Here is a 20,349-nt window from a genome sequence, read left to right on the forward strand (position 1 = left end):
ATGTGTTTGTGGTAACAGTGCTTGTCAACCATCATCACCATTGCACACCTTCCTAGTTCTTCACTTTGCACAGTATTTGAAATAGCAAAGAATGTGCTTCATTCTCAAACGGCACACAAAGAGTTGACATTCTGGATTGTGATTGTGCATATTTCCCCTAGTTTATTACTGTAGTCCTATAGAATGATCTGTAATAAAATAATATACTGGACTGTGCATCAAAAGGATGTAAAATGACAGTATTCCAAAGGATGAAGTTCTGCTGTTTTGTTATAATGCCTGATACACATATTGAATAAAGTCTTAACATTTTTCTTTTAAAAAACATATTTGTAATGTTGGGCTTATGAGGAAGAGAAAATACTTTGAAAAATGTGGAAGGTAGGAAGGATTAGCAGCTGAGTGCTCAGCCACAACTGGCCTGGTGCCTAGTCACCTGGCCCCATGCCTACTGCACTGATTTGTTACAGTCTATACACAGTCTATGAAGTCTGCAGTTTTGCAGGAAAAACAATTAAATGATATGAGTGTTTTGAAAACTAGTTGATAGCATAAATACACATCTGGTAGGTCTTTTTACTTTTTAAATTTACCAGTGGAAACTGGGAAGCTGAAAATAGAGTAATTCATCTGGCAGGCAGCTCTTACTCTGCAAACAGATCGTTTTCTTCCTTGGAACCCATTTCCTCATCTGCAAATGTGGGAGGGCACATGCATGTTAGAGGAGGTGCCTGTGGAGGTGCACTGAGTGGCAGGCAGCCTTACCACCACTGGGGCCCTTGCCTTTAAAATATGATCAGGCACACATAAGCTTCATTGTGTGATCACAGGACTTGCAAACTCGAAATGTGAAACATGGAAACGAAGCACTCATTGCCTTTAGAGTCCTATATTGTGTTTGATATGAGACTGAAAAAGAAGCAACAAGTAAAGCAGCAGATTCAGAAGACTGAAAGAGGATGAAGAGATGGAAAGGCTGAAAGTCATTTATTCATTTACTGAGTCAAGTCCAATGTCAACCGAATAGAGATTAGCCAGGTTAAGAGGTAACAAACAACAGAAGAACAAAGTTACATTTAAAAGCTGACTTGGTACAGTATTATGAAATATTTTATTTATAGTGCTAGATTAGTCACTTGTTGATTAGATATTGTCATATACTGTTAGAAGACTTCAGGGAAATTCATGGGATTCCAAGAAGTTAGACCTAGGTTCTGCTACTTAGCTGTTGTTTTGCATAATTTACTTAACCTCCATAAGCTTCAGTTTCTTCAGATCTAAACCACGGACAAATAATAGCTCCTTTGCAAGGTTGGTATGAGTTCTATAGTTAAATGCCCTTCTTTCCGCTGGGACAAAATAGGTGTTCAATAAGCTATACTTTTACATACAGTTGAATGTATTTAGGTAGACCATTTATTTTAATGAAAGGTGTTTCAATGCCAAACTATAAAGTCAGTGTCAATGATAAGCCCTGCTACCACATGCTGGCTTCAAGGAATTCCTCTTATAATCCTACTCTGACATGCCACAGAACTCCAATTTGGTCATCTTTTACCTTATTCTTTTAACAATAGAAGAACTTCTTCTTCAACTATTATATTAAAGAATCTGAAGAGGGAATGAGGTGTAGTTCTGTTTAACACAGACAGATGCGGACTTAGGATGCTTCAATTTATGATTTTTCAACTTTAATGGTGTGAGAGCAATATGCATTCAGTAGAAACCATGCTTGGAACTTTGAATTTGGATCTTTTCCCAGGCTAGCAGTAAGTGCTAGGATACTATCCTGTGATGCTGGGCAGTGGCAGTGAGCCCCATCTCCCAGTCAGCGAGATCATGAGGTTAAACAACCAATATATTTACAACCATTCTGTACTCACCTGATTCTAAAAAACCACTGTTTTTCTCTTTCAGTATATTATTCAAGTACGGGAGACATTCAACACTTTACTGTAAAATTGGCTTTGTGTTAGATGATTTTGCCCAACTTTAGGCTAATTAAGTGTTCTGAATATGTTTAAGGTAGTCTAGTTAAGCCACGATGTAAGATAGGTTAGGCATATTAAATGCATTTTCAACTTAGGAAATTTTCAACTTACAATGGGTTTATTAGAATATAACCCTGTAAGTTGAGGGAGCTCTGGATGGTTTTTCAACCAGGCAAAGTGCTCTGTTTGTCTGAAAATGCTTCCCGGATGATTCTGAAAGGAGAGCTGAGAACCACTGCCCTAGTCTCTAACTACTCAGTTAATTTAATTTTTCTCAGTGCCTCTTACCAGACCCTCTTCATGGAACAATGCTGAACTCGTGTCATTTCTAAAATGATTCAGATTACTTTTCTCCCCTTAGTTTATACAATGCATCTTTGGAAAGTTTGAAAAAGTTTATCCTTACAATTAGAAATATGGAATCTAATTCTATTAGACTACTTTTCTACTATTAGAGAAGTAGGTTAACTTTTAGAAAATACTGCATCTTCAACTTTTGGGTAAGAAGTTGTGTTCACTTGTACAGCCTCTTCTATTTCATGAATGGGCATACTGAAAGACTATTTCATATACTCCTTTCCATAAAAAATCCTATTTTAATAAACTAAGTGAGAACAGTAATGAGCACAATGAGCCTAGTATGCCACAATGGGTATTGCCATCCCTTGTCTACCTTTAAGTGAAACTGCTCACATAACTACTTTTTGCTTCATGTGAACCTGCTAACACAACCAGTGGGCCAGGGTGGGCTCCTGACCTAAGAACAGCCAGTCCCTACATTGGTCAATGATCCTTGATGAGACCTGGTGTAAAAAGATAAGCTGGAGTAGTTTGAGGCTCTTGACATTAGGAATTGGAGTAGGGGCTGAGGATCATGATGTAGAAAACAACCTGAAAGGTGCACGTTAGAGTTACCATGAGGGAGTAGGAACTGACTCACACACATGGCAGACCCCAAATCTAAAAACCCACCACTTCCTGTTGCTGAGGCCCCTAGAGGTGGATCAATATAATTTCTGCTCTTCCGGATGCCTGGCAGTTAGTTCTGGTGGGAGATGGGGCTGGTGGGGTGGTTCCTGAGTTTCCAGGTACGCACCCTTAAAATAATGTCACACTGCTTCAGTTAACTTGCTTTTTATAGTCTTCCTATGTCTGTCCTAACTTGGATTCCTTGCAACTAAATAAGCCTAACTGGAAGAACTAATTAAGCCATTACCATTTGTTAAAATAATCAACAATTTTAAACTTGTCTGTTCTTGAACAGATCTGGGAATATTTAATCCATTAAGTTTTAAAACTTTCATAGTTTAATATTGGTATCATATGTTTCCATGCCAGTTGGCATAATTTACATCAAGTATTAACTTACTCATTTTTGCAAAGACATCACATACACAAATATACATATTCAATAACTGAGAATCATAAAATTTTTGGTCTATACTTTCAAGTTTGTTCGATCATGATACTTCTGATAAGGATCATCAGCATACCAGTTACGCCTCTTCCAGAAAGACGTTGTCATTTTATCTAAGAGCTTACTCTGGGTTTTATTGCAGAACACAAATTCCCTCAGGCGTCTTTTTCTTGCAGGCGTCTTTTTCCATAATTTTTTCTTATAACCAGCCTGTTAAATAATATTAGAAAGACATTTAAAATATCATGTTATATAGGAAACAACGTCTACCTTCCCTACTGATCGTTTATAGGACAGTGGGAACAAAAACGAGGCTTTCATAGGGGCTGTATGTTTTACAGAAGGATATGATTCTCAATGGGGGGTAGAGAAACTGTGTATTTTGAAAAATAAATATTAATAATTTAATATTTTGAAAAAAGATTATTTAAAAACCACAGAAAATAAAGCTAAATAAATCTTTGTGGCAGGCGAAGTACAAGGTAATGACATAATTATAGTAGCTAACTTACATGCATTACCTTATTATCTCTTCAATAATCTTCAGTAACATACTACTATTCTCATTTTACAGATTAAAGAAAAACAACCATTAATTAGAGAAGTTCAGTAGCAGACTGAAGCCTGAGAACTAGTGAGAGTTCTTAATCACTACACTATTTTTCCTAACATGGAGGATGATGAAGGGAGTACTGGTTAGGCTGAAAACCTCTGTGTTCATTTAAGGGGGCTGATATTATGAGGGCTGAGAAGCATGGTTCTCAAAGATACTGCTTCATTCATTCTTTTCATCTACTAGGGACCAATTCTGATAGTAAGTACTTTTCTAAGGAATAATGAATACAGCGAAACTTTTATTCAAAGTGGTGGAAGGAATGGTTAACCTATATGTTTAACCCAGAAGTGCCATATACACCATCCATGCATTATTAATTTTGAAGAATTAATTTTTTTTTTTTAAGGTCAATGTTTATTTTTAGTGATAACATTAAAGGCAAAGAAGAAGGATATAGAAACTCTATGAAGAATTAATTTTTGAACAAACAGAAAATTGTATTTAATATAAAAACAATGATCATAGCCTGTTTAGACTAGAAGAGACCTTAGGTACCACCCAGGTTAATGCTTGATTGGAACCACACTCAGTAATTTACAGGGGAGGTGAGATTAGAACCCACACTATTGGCTAAGAGCCCTTGGGTCCTTTCAGGACTACACCAACTGAATAAACCCTAGCTCTTTACTGAGAAGGTGCCTAGGTTTTCTGACAGGCCCTAGTGTCATCACTGTCAGCAGTAAATTCTACAGTATAGTGATGCTCAGCAATAAGGAAAGGTTATTTAAAGGCTATTGTTTTAAAATGCCAGAGATTAGATTTTCACTATTCATTGCTTACAATTTTAAATTGAAATAGTCAACCCCAAATCCCCCTATTTGTGTAGAAATTTTCTAGTCTGCAAGCCACATTGGGTCCCTGTGGATCTCTGACTTAAAACTAATTTGCTGATTTGCCCATCACCCCCAGTATCCTTTGAAGATTATTCTGTGGAATGCAACCAGTGTGAAAATACTTGAAACTTGAGACAATCTCTAGGTTCAGAAATGGGGGTGGGGGTGGGATATAAACAACAAAAATTATGGGTATCTGGATGAAACTATGCCATAGAAAATACTTTTTAAAAAAATACATCATAAATTAACCCACCCAGATTTTTTAATTTTCCTCTTAAAATTACATTTTGATGAAATAGGCCATTCTGCATATACAACACTTCTAGGGTCCTGAGTGGGGACTAGGTATTAATATTGGAGAATATGATCAGGTCCTTTACAACAACATGTGGGGTTCAGAGCCTAATAAAAGGGATGTGGAAAGGAACGCAAAGAACATCACTCATTTTGTCTAGGGCCAGAAAAGGACCTGAAAATAATCAGTGTGATAACAAAGGGGAGGAAATGTTTCCAATGCTCCAAAATTCACAAAATGCAGAACTATTAGCTGGAATACTTACACTTAGTTCATGGATTACATGAGCTTCTATTGACTGGTGTAGGAAACTGTATTGTTACAATGGAGAAATGATCTGTGTGTCCCAATCAACTTGTTTATTCACAAATTTAGTACTGTTCATAAGATAGGGGAGAATCCTTTCAACCTTTCAAATAGTGAGAACTCTTTCACTTTCACAGAGAAACAAATTTTGATCTTAAAAGAACTGTTTGTTAACTTCCAAGTAGCAAGAAGGAATTTGGATTTGAATAGCAATCAAAAGTCAAAAGTGGTTTTACAAAATTCTGCTCTTTGGCTGCTAATTGTCAGCTACTTTGTCTCTATGAATAAAGATGTGAATGAAAAAGCCCATATTCACATTCATGACATACTGGGAAAAGACAGAGCAGTAGTCATCTGTAGTAGCCACCTTAGTGGTGTGGTCCTTGGGTCCTTGTCCCAAGTAAGCAGTAGAGTTCTGTCTGATGTGGTCCCCAATCATAACAGCAACAGACAGAAAAATGTATATAATTAAGAAAAAATAAAGCATATGTGGGGTTAATGTTTTGCTGTAAGGATTAAGCTGCCTGGAGAATACAATACAAGGTAGGCTGAAAAACTCTTCAGTCCCCAAATCTGAGCCATGCAATTAAGTCCTTGCTGAAGTCTACTCTGCTGCTGTGACTCTAGGCTTAAACAGAGCTTCCCCACAGGTTACTGAGGAACACCGAGGGCTCCAAGGGGCTTCTGGTAATCATCAGTTTAGCCAGACAAGTGGAAGACCTGAGAGGAACCTGTCCTACAGTGAAAACTTTTGCCATTGTGAAAACGATTTCATTTTATGAATGCTTAAACATGTTTTCTTCACATGGACTCACTCCTATTAAGAGATGGCTGCCAAGGTGGTATTTATTTAAGTACAGCACTGTAAAAACTCTTGGTAAGACAGGAGGAAGATATGTCAATGAATGAGCTAACTCAGTTCTACTTTATTTTAATCTGCTCACACTCCTTTTTTAATCAAGTAACAGTGAAGACTCACCTTCCTCCTTAGCCAAAGGCCAGAATGAAGTCGAAGAAACCTATCGATGACAGCTTTCACAGTCTTTCTCTTGCCTTTTCGTGCGCTGAAGTACGTTACAGTTCTGACTGGTAGCTTCAGGACATTTGAAAGCAAGGGGGTCACTCTAAAATATATTTGAAAAATGTTAACTCAGCAGTAAGACTGATTAAAAGATGAATCCATTTCTATACATAGAAGAGTGAAGCAGCTCCACTGGAATAGAGCTGACTTCAAATGATCCAAGACACCAAGCATAAATAAAAAAAGCAACTATCACCAACTCAATCCCTATGAGAGAATTTATCCTATTATATGTTAATCATTTGATTTATTTGATTTCTTACCTATCTGCCCACTAGATAATAAATGCCTTGAGGACTTCATCTTTGAATCTTTTCTGCCAAGTATGGTGCTGGACACTTGCAAGTGCTTAATTAAATATTTGCTGACTGAAGGAATACCACCCACAGCCCAGCTTTGTAAGCTGAGCATCTAGTTCTCCCTCCACCTTGGCCGACAGCTTCCATCCAGGAAACCACATCTAGAACATCAGCGTGCTCCCTCTGGTAGTCCCTGCTGCTGGGTGTCAATCATATTCTCCACTCCATCAGACAAAGTCTATATAATAAACTGCAGGTAGGCAAGGAGTATCATCTACTTCTAAGATGTCTTCACAGGCATGAATATTTTAGAATTTTTGTCTAAGCCTTCTGTTTGCTGAAATATACTCTACCTATTGAGGATTGTTGCAGTATGCCCACATGTCAGGTTCCTGATGGATGTGGTAAGTCTGGGAGCAGATGAAACAACTGGTGTCTGCATATAACGAAACTGTCGGGTGGACAGTACAGAACTAAGGCAGGCATTCTTGGCACAGTTTCCATAGGCTGAAGACATCAAAATATTCAGGGGCCGTAAGATTCCTGTGAAGACAGAAACATATATGTTTAATATGATGTTCCAAAAATGCATCAAGATACTTAAAATCAAGTAATGTATCAAAGCAACCAAGTGTACATAATTAAGGTGTGCTCAGCATCAGTTTCACCTGTGGAGCTTTTTACCAACTTCATTCAGGTATAACTTACATAAACAAAATTACCCATTTGTATACAATTCAATGCTTTTAATAAACTTAAGAGTTGTGTAACCATCACAGTCTAGTGTGATGTGTCTAGTCTATGCTCAACACTAGGGAACAAACCACATGTAACATCGATGCCCACCTGCCAGATCTCATCTCTGATAAGTCAGAACTGACACACAGAAAACGATGGCAGGGCAGAGATACAAAAGCCTGACAACTCTGGAGTGACAATGCTGTGGCAAGAGAAGGATTCATAAAGAAAACAGAGGAGGTACTTGAGCTCTCCAGAAAATGAACAGGCCACGAGGGAAGAGTCCAGGTAGGATGAACAACACACAGAGGTAAGGAGGCTGAAACAAATACATGTTTGGAGTGGGGACTGGATGTGCCACAGAGGCTGAGTGCTGCTTGCCTGACTGTACTGGCGATGCCTGCGAAGAAGTAGTGAGGAATGAGGCAGGGCAGATCAGAAGGCAGACCACAGGGGCCTAGATGTGGGGACTGAACACAGTCCTCTTTATCTATCATTGTCAGTATGGCCACACTGAGTCCATGGCTACAAAGCTGAATTGCTCACAGATCCCTGACACCACTGAGAGACTGTGATCAAGTCTAGTGTGGGACTCAATGTGCACGTTGAAAAACCTCCAAAGGATAACAGATTGGGCTGATAAGTGCACAACTCACTAAATTTACTAAAGATTATCAAACTGTACACACAAACAGGTAGTTTTATGATATGTAAATTATACCTCAACAATTGGTTAAATAAAACCTCCAGAGTGAGTCTGATGCTCAGCCAGGGCTTAGAACTACACCTTATTGCCCACTGCACTGATTATCCATAACAAATGAGGGGCACCATGGTAGAGAAGTGCTAGTGTTTGACTCAGTCTGTTTGGGTTCTTATCTTAGCTCTACTACTTACTAGCTGTGTGACTGTGGGCAATTTACTTAACCTCTCTATGTCCCAGTTTCCTCAAATTTAAATGAAGTTTATCATGGGGAGATAATAAGACTTAGGAGATAAAACATGTAAAGTTCTAGGAAGAATGCTTAGCATAGAAAAAACATTTAATGAATGCTAACAGATAATAAAGAACAGCTGAGAAATGCTTGGCAAAAATGGGATAATGCTAACAGATGGCAGGAGGAAGACAGAATACTGAACACCCTTATTTTGCTTTCCTGTTCTCCATCAAAGATCAATTTTCAAACTGAAAAAGGCAGTATAAACATTGATGAGTTAAGATGAAATCCAAGATTCAGGAGACTGGTGAAAGACTCACACCAGGCCCTTGAAGTCAGATTTTCTCTCTTCAGTGCAGGCATTGAAGTCTCCATATATAATTTATATCTCAAAGAACTGAAAACATTTGCAGACATAATTACAAGCCAGGAGGTAATCTTTGAAAGATTAAATTAATAAATGGAGGCAAGAAAATTTCCCAAATTTCACAGGCCATCAGGGTTTGTTATGTTTTCAGTTAGAAAAACAAATAAATAAAAAAACTGACATTTTTGGAAACCAAAGGAAGTGAGCAGATAGAGTCTAGATCATAAATAGGTAAGCAATAGGCTCATCTGTGGGAAAAAACACTAGAATAGATAAACAGGAAGTGCACACAGAAAATACTGTCAGGTGGGAGCAAACTGTTCCTTAAAAAGGATTTAATTTCATTTTCTGATGCAGTCACTAGCCTGGGAAATCATGAGACTGTCTAGACACAGTGTATCCTGACTTTAGGAAGGTAGGTGAAAAGGTTTCTTTATATTCTAAAAACATATAGAAATGTGGTAGGATAATAGTGGTTGGGTCAATTCTAAGCTGCTTAGCAACTATCCCCAATTTGGTTGATTGCTTTTCTTCTGGTGAAAGTCTCTTTCTGGCTCCCTAATAGACTTTTTTGTACAATTTTTATGAAGGTCCTAAGGCTGCATATGGTAGACTTTATCAAATCTGCATAAAAACAAAGTAGGAACCATGGTTTATTAACATATTTGTGAAAAGACAGACTATCTGGACTGAAAATGATCTCCATAGAAGAGAAAAACAGATCAAAATTAACAAGTTGAAATCAGGGATAAACACAAGGTTAGAAAAAATAGTTATTGGAACAGGAATGATGAACCTAGCTTAAGAGCAGTTCCTGGGAAAATGACTTGGGGGGCTTTATCCATTATACCTACTGATAGACCAACCACAGTGATTTTGGCTTGGAAAAACGGAACAGAGTCTAACTTAGACTTTGTTAACAAAAGTGTAGCATACAATTCAAGGGAAGTAATTAATTGCTTTACAGTCTTCTGACCTGTTCAGACATTTTAATACAGATGGGTTTCTCTAAACATACTCTTGTATGTAGAACACAGAGTTTGCACAAAGGTGACACAAAACCAGTTTTGAAGAAATAAGAGGAAGCAGAGGGAACAGGAGGCACAAAGGTGAAGAGGCAAAAAACAGCACTGTAGGTTTGGGGAATTACAAATAGCCCTATCTGGGAGGAATGAAAGGAATGGTGGGGGTGGGGGAAGTGAGTATGACAGTGTCTACAGTAGTGATCTCCCAGTTTTTTGATCCCACATCCTCTAAAAGAGTTCTGAAAAATTATGTACCCTTTCACAAAATTTTAAGTAATACCTAAAATTTTAAACACTTTAAATTGTCAAAACGGATATAATTCCCAGCAGATTTAAAATATTGACATTTAAAAATAAGCTGTCACATCACTCCTTTAAATGTCCTCAGTGGAATGTATCATAGTGAACTGACACCCACCTACATCATCTCTCTGAAAAATACAACGATAATAAATTCAAGTAGAGGAAAATAGAACTTTTCATCAAATGATTTTAAAAATAAACTAAAAAGGCAAGCTGGGGTGGAAAAGATGGGAAACACACTTAAATGAGAAAGGATACATATCCAGAATATATAAGGAACTATTATAAATCAATTAAACAACTCAACATATAAGTGGGCAAAATATTGAAGTGGCTATTTCATATGAGAAATTCAATGGCCAATACACACGTTTAAAGGTTTTCAGGCTCATTATTAATTAGGGAAATGCTATTTAAACCACAATGAAACACCGTTAAATACCTAACAGACTAACAAAAATTTGTAGGTCTAACAATACCAACTGGTGGTGAGTAAGTGCAAAATATAGTGGTGGGGTGACTTTAATAAGCACATCATTTTGGCAGTATCAGGCAATGATGAATATATACATACTCTGATTCAGCATTTCTACCGCTAGTTTTATGTAGAGCAACTTGCACTCATCTACTGAGACACAAGGTCCATCAGCTTTGTACCTAATGGTCCCACACTGTAAACACCTAAATGCCCATCAGTAGTAAAATAGAGATTTGTAGGGTGGTCACATAAAAGACTATTTATAGCAATGAGGAAACACAGCTACATGCCAAAAGAATGTAGCAAAGTAAAAGAAGACACGAATAGCACATACTGTGTGATTCCATTCATGTGGAGTACACAGACGGATAAAACTAAACAATGCATTACTTAGAGATGCACGCAGATTCTAAAACGATTACAGAAAAAAAGACAAGGGAATAATAAAAAGAAGAATAGTGTTTATATTCGGTAGAAATAGGGAACTTCGAATTCTCCACTGGTGGAGAAGGGGCTTCTTGCAATGTTCTATGTCCTGACCTGGATGTTAGTTAAACAGATGTTTGCTTTAGTTATTTGTTAATGTTAAGCCATTCATATATGGTATATAAAAATTTATTTATATTTTTAAAGTAATTAAAAGTATGCCTGGTAAACAAACTTTTCTGTAATAGCTGGAAATTTTACATCACAGCTTTTTTCTTTTTTTTTTAGATAATTATTTTTTATTGAAGGGTAGTGGACGCACAGTATTACATTACATTAGTTTCAAGTGTACAACACAGTGATAAAACATTTATATACATAATTCTAGGTTCCAGCTATCACCCTACCAAGCTGTTACAATATCTTGACTATATTCCTTATGCTATACATTACATCCCGGTTACTTATTTATTTTACCATTGGAAGTCTGTCCTTTTTCTTTTCTTTTTTTTTTTTTTGTGAGGGCATCTCTCATATTTATTGATCAAATGGTTGTTAACGACAATAAAATTCTGTATAGGGGAGTCAATGCTCAATGCACAATCATTAATCCACCCCAAGCCTAATTTTCGTCAGCCTCCAATCTTCTGAGGCATAACAAACAAGTTCTTACATGGAGAACAAATTCTTACATAATGAATAAGTTACATAGTGAACAGTACAAGGGCAGTCATCACAGAAACTTTTGGTTTTGCTCATGCATTATGAACTCTAAACAGTCAGTTCAAATATGAATACTCATTTGGTTTTTATACTTGATTTATATGTGGATACCACATTTCTCTCTTTATTATTATTATTTTTAATAAAATGCTGAAGTGGTAGGTAGATACAAGATAAAGGTAGAAAACATAGTTTAGTGTTGTAAGAGAGCAAATGTAGATGATCAGGTGTGTGCCTGTAGACTATGTGTTAATCCAAGCTAGACAAGGGCAATAAAACACCCACGTATGCAGAAGATTTCTCTCAGAACGGGGGGGGGGGGGGGGGGGGGGGGTGAGGTTCTAAGCCTCACCTCTGTTGATCCCCAATTTCTCACCTGATGACCCCGCTGCGACTGTGCCTGTCTTAGGTTGTTCCTCCCTTGAGGAATCTAACCCGTCTCTGGCTAACCAGTCATCTTCCGGGGCCATACAGGGAAATGTAAAGTTGGTAAGTGAGAGAGAAGCCTTATTGTTTGAAAAGGTTAGCTTTTTACTTCTTTGCATATTTATGCCCTGTGGCTTCTATGCCCAGCATTTGTCTTGAGGTATCTTTACCACTTGGAAGAATTATGATACTCGGTAAATTTGATATGAGGCACGAATTCTATTTAAGGGTTGTAATTAGGAAGGAACACAGCTTTTTTCTTATTTCTGTTTTTCTTCCACAGTATTTCATCCTAATTTATTTTATGGGAAAGTAATTTACTGATAATCTTATCATACCTGAATGACTTTTAACTTTTTGCAAAAATTCTCCCAGTTGAAGTTAACTTATTAACTAAATGAAGCTGCCTTTACACCTGTCATCTTTGTCATGAAATTATCACGACCGCCCTTGTGCCGGGGGCTGACTGAACAAAACGGCCACATTCCCCGCATGTTGTGCGAATCTCACACGCCAAGCTTACTATGCCAGGTATTACGCAAGGCACTTTACGTACACGAGCTCATTTAGTCGTCAGGTGGATGGTATTACCCCGTTTTACTGCTGTAAAGTACGCTTCTGAGAAATGACTTCAAGGTCAAAGGCCATGAGTGGCGGGTGGCAGCCTCTAAATCTGAACGTTGGGGAGGACTTTTCTGTCTTCCTCGCCCCCCACCTCCCCCCGATCCATTCCTTCTGATTTGTTTCTGGGAAGGCGGAACTGCTAGGCAACTGCGGGACACCCAGGTCCGCGAGGGTCCGAGAGTCTCGGATCTCCGGTGCAGGCGGCCGAATACAGGCAGCCAGGGAGAAAATTCGCGACGACACTTTGGCCTCAGACAACTACCCCCGCCCCCTTTTTAGCCTCCACACCAAACACCCAATCCGTCCTGTGCCAGTCCCCGCTTTCTGTGAAGGAATAAATCGAGCGCGTCGCTTTCACCAACCTGACGCGGCTCTCACGGCACGGGTGAAGGCGGGGGCTGCCATCTTGCCTCCACGCCTACGGCAACCGCTTAGGGTCAAAAAGCTTCAGCACAAAGGGGGTTAAGAAAAGTAATTTGGGTGGAGTCAAGGAAAGGGAGAAAAAAAAATGAATAAAGGGGCAGTCAAGTCAACCTTATTATTGAATGTCTTCTATATGTCAGGCTGTCCTCCACTGCTTGTGAATAATGCTTGGCATACAGTAGGGTCTCACATTTTTATTGGGCGCTTGATTTAAAGTCCTATTTTAAAGTACACAATACATTTGAAGCACAATTTCTTTTTGCTCATTTTATTAAATTTATGAGAGAATAGAACTTATCCTTCCAAAGCTAGTAAATACTAAGTTAAATGAATGAGCAGTATCATTGTTATTAAAAATTTTTATTTTTAAAGTGAATGTCAACTATAAGCAAATGGATGTAAATATACTAAGGATATCGCACACACACACACTTTTTTTCTAATCAGTAATACTGATAGTCATCTGGTATAGCAGCATCTCAACTCTTTCCGCACAATTCTACATATTTTATTCCCCCAAATTAGTGATCATACATTTTTTCTAATGTTAATTCAAGCAGAATAAGAAAAAAACAATAAACACCTCTCCCATCCTTGTTGTCTAACATATTCCATGCATATACGACATATGACATTGCCTACTGGTTGAAATGTGTAAGGGTCAAACACTGGATCTCAAGGAGTTCACATTTAATAAGGTAAGTACAGAACATAAATACAAGGTATAGATAAATGATTCACAGGGGCAGTTCAAACCTAAGGATAGTTGGTGGTCAGGGACAGGTAGTAGAATGTAACATGGGTCTTAAAGAATAGGGAGGATTTTAAGAAGAGCAAAGTCATTCCATTCTTGGCAATAAGAACACCAAGAGCTGAAAAGAGAGGGAGTCAAAACAGAAAAACTCAGGATTTATTCACAGCAGTTACCAAACTTTTCAGTTTTAGGACCTCTTTATATGCTTACAAATTGAGGACCCCAAAGAGCTTTTAATTAAATGGATTATATCTATTAGTATTTACTGGAAATTAAAACTGAGAAAAATTAAAAATAATTATTATTAGTTTCCTATTGCTGCCATAACAAATTACCACAAACTTTAAAAACAACACAAATTTATCATACAGTTCTATAGGTCAAATGTCCAAAATAAGTTTCACAAGGCTTAAATCAAGATATCCAGGGCTGTGTTCCTTCTTGAGGCTCTAGGGGAGAAACTCTTGCCTTGCCTTTTCCAGCTTCTACTGGCTGCCTGCATTCCCTGACTTGTGGCCTTCTTCCATCTCCAAAGCCAGTAATTGCATCTTTCTGACTTCTGCTTTGTATCTACTTTTTGTATTGTTGTATCTACATTTCTGACTCTGACCCTCCTGCCTCCCTCTTTCACTCCTAAGGACCCTTGTGATTACCCACACAGATAATCCAGGATATCCCCATCTCAAGATTCTTAAGCACATCTGCAAAGTTCTTTCTGTCATGAAAGATAAGATATTCAGATTCCAGGGATTAGGAGAATGTAGACATATTTGGGGATAATTATTCTGCCTACCACACAGACTGATTCATTTTAAAACAATTATAAACCTATTACATGTTACCATAAATATATTTATGAAAAATAACAACCCCCCCCTCAAAAAAAGTTAGTGATAAGAGTTGCAGAGTTTAACCTTTTTGTAAATCTCATTAAGGCTGGATTATTAGTAAACCGGATTCTGAAATTTGCTTGTGCTTTCAATGTTGTGATATTATTTATCATGTAGCTTCTGGAAAAACTACTGTACAATTATGAGATAATGAGTGAAAACAACAAATAACATCTGTGGGTAAAATTGTAATATTTCCAGAATATCTCACCTGGCTTTAGTATATCTGCATATCAATAGGCGTTCAGAGGTGGAAAGAAGTATGGCTTTTAGTGCATTTGCATCATTCCTCAGGGGTGGAGATTTCATATCCATATTAATGGATAATTACCTGGGCATCGGGAGGGCTGGTTTTTGCTTCTGCAAGAGCAGGAGAAAGAAATGGCCCCGGACTGCAGTTTGTAAGCAATAAACAAATTTTAAACTTTATTTCTCCCTTTGACTGATTTCGGTATTTTGCCCCGGGATTTCCTTTCCCTGGACTTACAACATCTCAATATGATGAACATAGGTTTGATTTTTATGGACCTTTTAAAAGGATCTCAGGCTACCCAGAGGTCCCAGATCACACTTGAGAACCAGTGAGACGGTTATACTTCAGTGTATCTAGGTTATAAGGCAGTTATAAGTGGGTGATGAACTTTGACTGCTATTCTTGCTATCTTGATCTACCATCTTATGATGGCCACTGTGAGCTTTAAAAACATCCACATATGCTGGAAAAGGACTTTTGAGACATTTCATAAAGGCTCTTTGAATTGGTAGTGGGAATCACTGCACATTTTGAACAGGGAGTAATTTAAATATGAGTTACTTTAGGAGAGTCTATTTTAGGGGTATCTTTTGGAGTTTGAGATTTTGAAGCTGTTGAAGTTGCTAATGTTCAGGCCCAAGGTGTGCCTGTGTCATACATGTCTGGAGCATACTGAAATCGCTCATTAGCATTGAGAGTTTTATGGCCAGGGTTTTAGAAGTCATCACACTGGCATCACCCAGCACGACATTACTGAGGAAGGGAGGGGGTAGGGAGATTGCAATTCAGTTGCTAAATTTACTTAAAAGATGGGAGACTGCTCTGGAGGCTGTTCTTGATGGTGGTATGAACAGTGTTAATTACTAGAGTATTCAAACATAAGAAATTATTTGACATCAGATCATTTTCAGATCCATTTCTCCATTTTACAAACGGATTGGGAGCATTATCTACTAGGGAGAACACCATAATGTAACGAATTACCTAATTAAGGCTTGAGGTTATTTTGCAAACCCAACAGAACAAGTTACTTAGTTTCTATATTGTGGTAATATAATTACTAGTTCTAATAGTGTTGAATGATATGTTCAGTATTTAACATGTTATATATCCTATTTACAGATTCAGTGGAATACTCTGAACAGTGCTTCACTGACCGTATCGTCCAGATGGCGGCCAAAATGATCATTCTGAAACAAAAACTTGGTAGGGAAAGACATGTGGTTTAACCTTAAGAGGGTAGAAGCTGTGGGACCGGAGGAATCTAGGTTCCTATTCCTGCTCTGCCATTTATGAGATACGAAAACGGGACATTCCTAACAAAGGTCTTTCCAGTGTTCGCAATAGAATGACTACTTGAAGGGCTGTTAAACGAAAACAAGAGCTCAAACCGAGACAAACCACTGTGTGAGTAACTCTGGCCGTTGATTCCTTTCTACGAAATATCCAGCTGACAGAGTCAGCTGGTAAGTTTTCTTGCTTGAAATCTCCAAAGTCACACCGGCCCGCTTTCCGCGCAGATCGCAACCGGAGTTTCTGACGCCCTCCCTCCCGCCGCGTTCACCTAGTAACCCCGGCTTCGGGATACTGTCGAGAAACCCCGAGAGCGACACGGAAGGAGAAATCGCCCTTTCCGCCAGGGACTACCCACCAGCCTCGACCGGCCTGGGTCGGGCCCGGGACAGGGCTGCGCGTGCGCACTTGCTTCGGCGGCCTTTCCGGTGCGCCCGGCGCGGAGGCAGCCGGACGCACGCACGCACGCCCTGTCCTATTAGCACCGCCGCGGCCGCCCCCGCGTACACCAGCCAGCTCCGCACAGCCGGCAGAGATGTTGCGGGCCTGTCAGTTGTCCGGCGTGACCTCGGCCGCCCAGGTGAGCGCGGGGGTCCCGGGAGAGAGCGCGTGGTGAAACTGGCTCTGGGCAACCGACGGAAAATGGGAAGGCTTTCGCTTTGTCTAGGCCCCGGGCAGAGGCGTCTCAAGGCCGCCCTCACCGCGAGAGTTCCTGGCCGGGGTGAGGCAGTTAATTCGGAAGTCCACGCGACAGAACTGACTTAAGGGTTATTGCTGAAGCGGGATGGGTTGTGGAAAAGAGAGGGTGGCGGGCACGCGGGCGCAGGACGGGAGGCACGGCTTCGGGTCGTGTCACCCAATCAGTCCTGCTCTGTCCCAGTCAGGGACCAATCGCGGCTACTGGCGCCCGGGTCTCCGGTTGGCGCGTGACATGTCTTGCGCAGCCAGTGGTTGAAGGTCGACAGGGGAGAACTACAGTTCCCAGTAGCAAATGCATAGCCTTAGCTTGTTGCATCTTTAATAAGGAGGTGCTTGGACTGCTAAGAGTACGCGTTTTAGGCGTCAAGGTTGTAATTACTCGGGAGGGACTTCTTTTCGTAGCTGAGAACACCTCAGAGCTATTCTTACTATATAAACAAAATTGAAAGATTGTAGTTCACGGAGTTCAGACTCTTCAAGTACCGAGGAAGGACAGTTGTCGTGACCTTGTGCTCAGTTGAGATTAGCCTGCGGATCTGTGTCTCGAGGTGCCGGGACAATTTTGGCAGACATCCAAGGAGCCTAGACTATCTGCATAATTGTCAGAGTAACTTTCTGAAACAAAGTAAAAAAGTAGATAGATTGCCGTTCCTCATGATTTTAAGAAATTTGATGTGTTTGGAAAATGCGGTATTGCAGAACAGGTGCTGTGACTCAAGCAGTAATTGAGCAAAATCCCTGGACACAGTGAGTGAGAAATTGTGAAAGTCGAACTTTTTCTTTTTTTCCAAGTTTGCTTCTCTCCCTGTTCATTGCCAAGACTGGAGAAGCAGCCTCTTCCACAGAAAGGTGGGGACTATATTAGTATTCTCTTGCTACGTAACAATTACCACAAATGTAGCAATGTAAAATAGCAGTCATTAATTATCTTAACAGTTTCTGGATATGAATGATGTGGGTTCACTGCTCAGTGTCACACAAAGCTGCAGCCAAGTTGTTGGCCACACTGTGGTTCTCACTTGGAGCTCAGGGTCCTCTCTTCCAAGCTTGTGCAGTTTTTTGGCAGAATTCAATCCCTTGACACTGTAGGACTGAAATCCCTGTTTTCTTGCCAACTTTTGCCTACCCTCCTCTAGAGACTGCTTGAAGTTCCTTTGCCACAAGCTCCTCAGAGGCAATTCATCACATGGATGTTTGCTTTCTTGCAGGCTATCAAGAGCTTGTCTCTGTGAAAAAATTGCTCATAACTTCCCTGTTCCAGATACTTAGACCTAGATTTAAAAGGCTTAAATGATTAGGCCTGGCCCACTGCATGATGTACTTTTTGATTAATTCAGAGTCAACTGATTAGAAACCTGAAACACATCTGCAAAATCTGTTTTACCATACAACCCTAATCTTGTGCTTTACTGCACAGGGCAGAGATGACGGGGGCTGTCTTAGAATCTGGTCTACTGTAGTATACCCAAGTGGGGCTAGAAGGATGGAGGAAGTTGGGGTGCCTTTCAGGGCAGAGCTGCTTTTCTATGGAGCCCTCCTTTCATGGCATCTCAGGTTACATCACAGTTATCACTGATCTCTCCCCTCTACCTTAAAGTCCAAAACTACATTTTCCTTCCTTTATCAAAACATTTTCCTCTTACTGGGTTCTCAGTTAGGAAATTAGAATAAAACAGATGAAAACTTCGTGTTAAAATATGAGCCCTTTAGCTTGCAACCAAGATTTCTTACCTTCCTGAAATTATTATCATGTAAAATTCATTGGTTTATCCTTACCATCTCCTCATTCTGTAGCATCTGATATTGTTGCATTGTCAGACTCTTCTAACTTTTCTCATGTAGTATCTTGGGTCCCATGATACCTTTCATTTCTCTTCTGTTTTCCTTTGTTGAGTCTGCGCCTTCCTTGAACCTCTAAATACACCCACGAAGTATTCTTTTTCCATCTTTCTTTGTAAAATTAAGACTTTATTTTTTTAGAGCAGTTTTAGGTTCACAGAAAAATTGAGGGGAACGTATAGCGATTTCCCGTACACTCTGTGCTGTTCCACATACACAGCATCTCCTCTTATCAACATTCTCCACCACAGTGGTACATTTGTTATAATTGATGAACCTATGTTGGCATATCACAATCACTCAAAGTCCATGTTTACATTAGGGTCCACTTTTGGTGTTGTACATTCTATGGGTTTGGACAAATGTATGACATGTATCTATTCATCATTATAATATACACAGTGTTTTCACTGTCTTAAAAATCCTCTGTGCTCTACCTATTCACCACTCCCCCACCCACCTCCTGGCAACTATTGATCTTTTTTATTGTGTCCATAGTTTTGCCTTTTCCAGAATGTCATATAGATGGAATCGTACAGTATACAGCCTTTTCAGATTGGCTTCTTTCACTTAGTAATACCCATTTAAGATTCCTCCATGTTTTTTTGATGGCATGATAGCTCATTTCTTTTTAGCGCTGATTAGTATTCCATTGTCTGGATATACAAGAGTTTATCTATTCACCTACTGAAGGACATCTTGGTTGCTCCCAAGTTTTTTTGGCAATTAAAAAAAAAAGACTGCTGTAAACATCATTGGCAGGTTTTTGTTTGGACTTTAAGTTTTTAACTCCTTTGGGTAAACACTAAGGTCAAGTTATTGGCCGCACTGTGGTTGCTGATTTATGTGGTGAGAATATGTTTATTTTCTTAAGAAACTGCCTAAACTATCTTCTAAAGAGGCTGTACCATTTTGCATTCCCAGCAGAAATGAGAGTTCTTAATTGCTCCACATCCTCTTCAGCATTTTGTGTTGTCAGTGATCAGGATTTTGGCCATCCTGATAGGTGTGTAGTGGCATCTCATTGTTGTCCCATCTGTTTATGTACTATTAGTTGAGATTACACCAGTTCTCAGAACTAGAATCCCTTTGCAGTTCACTCTGCAGTCTCTTCTGAGCTTTTTCAATTTCTAAACTATTTGATTTTGTCAACTTTATCCAGAATATTCCACTTGTCAAACTTCCATCTTCTTTCCACTCCATCAGATTTCATCTTCTTAAATGTCTTCTGACTTTTACTATTGCCCTCCTAGAGTCAGTTCTTTACATAGTAGTTAATAAGAGATTTTTTAAAAGCATATAATAGATC

At 39.2% G+C, this 20,349-nt stretch overlaps 2 protein-coding genes across 15 annotated transcripts in view; one reads left to right on the forward strand and one right to left on the reverse strand.

The window, feature by feature from the left end:
• Positions 1-979: 979 nt before the first annotated feature.
• MRPL35 (mitochondrial ribosomal protein L35) lies at positions 980-13,319 on the reverse strand. The gene is made up of 4 exons (XM_036931167.2): positions 13,252-13,319; positions 7,195-7,384; positions 6,441-6,585; positions 980-3,618 (listed from the first exon to the last, which is right to left on the reverse strand). The coding sequence occupies exons 1-4, from the start codon at positions 13,292-13,294 to the stop codon at positions 3,430-3,432; spliced, it is 567 nt and encodes a 188-aa protein (XP_036787062.2). The 5' UTR covers positions 13,295-13,319; the 3' UTR covers positions 980-3,429.
• Positions 13,320-16,908: 3,589 nt separating this feature from the next.
• IMMT (inner membrane mitochondrial protein) overlaps positions 16,909-20,349 on the forward strand; it is a 46,531-nt gene continuing 43,090 nt past the window's right edge. For 8 of the 14 annotated variants that reach the window (XM_036931156.2, XM_057497025.1, XM_036931159.2 and 5 more), the window contains exon 1: positions 16,915-17,082. In XM_036931156.2, the coding sequence (XP_036787051.1) occupies positions 17,038-17,082 (45 nt within the window). In that variant the 5' untranslated portion in view covers positions 16,915-17,037. Of the gene's footprint in view, positions 17,083-20,349 lie in introns of all 14 variants that reach the window. The other 6 variants (XM_036931157.2, XM_057497026.1, XM_057497029.1 and 3 more) reach the window with 3 other exon arrangements.

This window comes from Manis pentadactyla, chromosome 2, assembly GCF_030020395.1.
Source record: "Manis pentadactyla isolate mManPen7 chromosome 2, mManPen7.hap1, whole genome shotgun sequence".
NCBI classification, from domain to species: Eukaryota; Metazoa; Chordata; class Mammalia; order Pholidota; family Manidae; genus Manis; species Manis pentadactyla.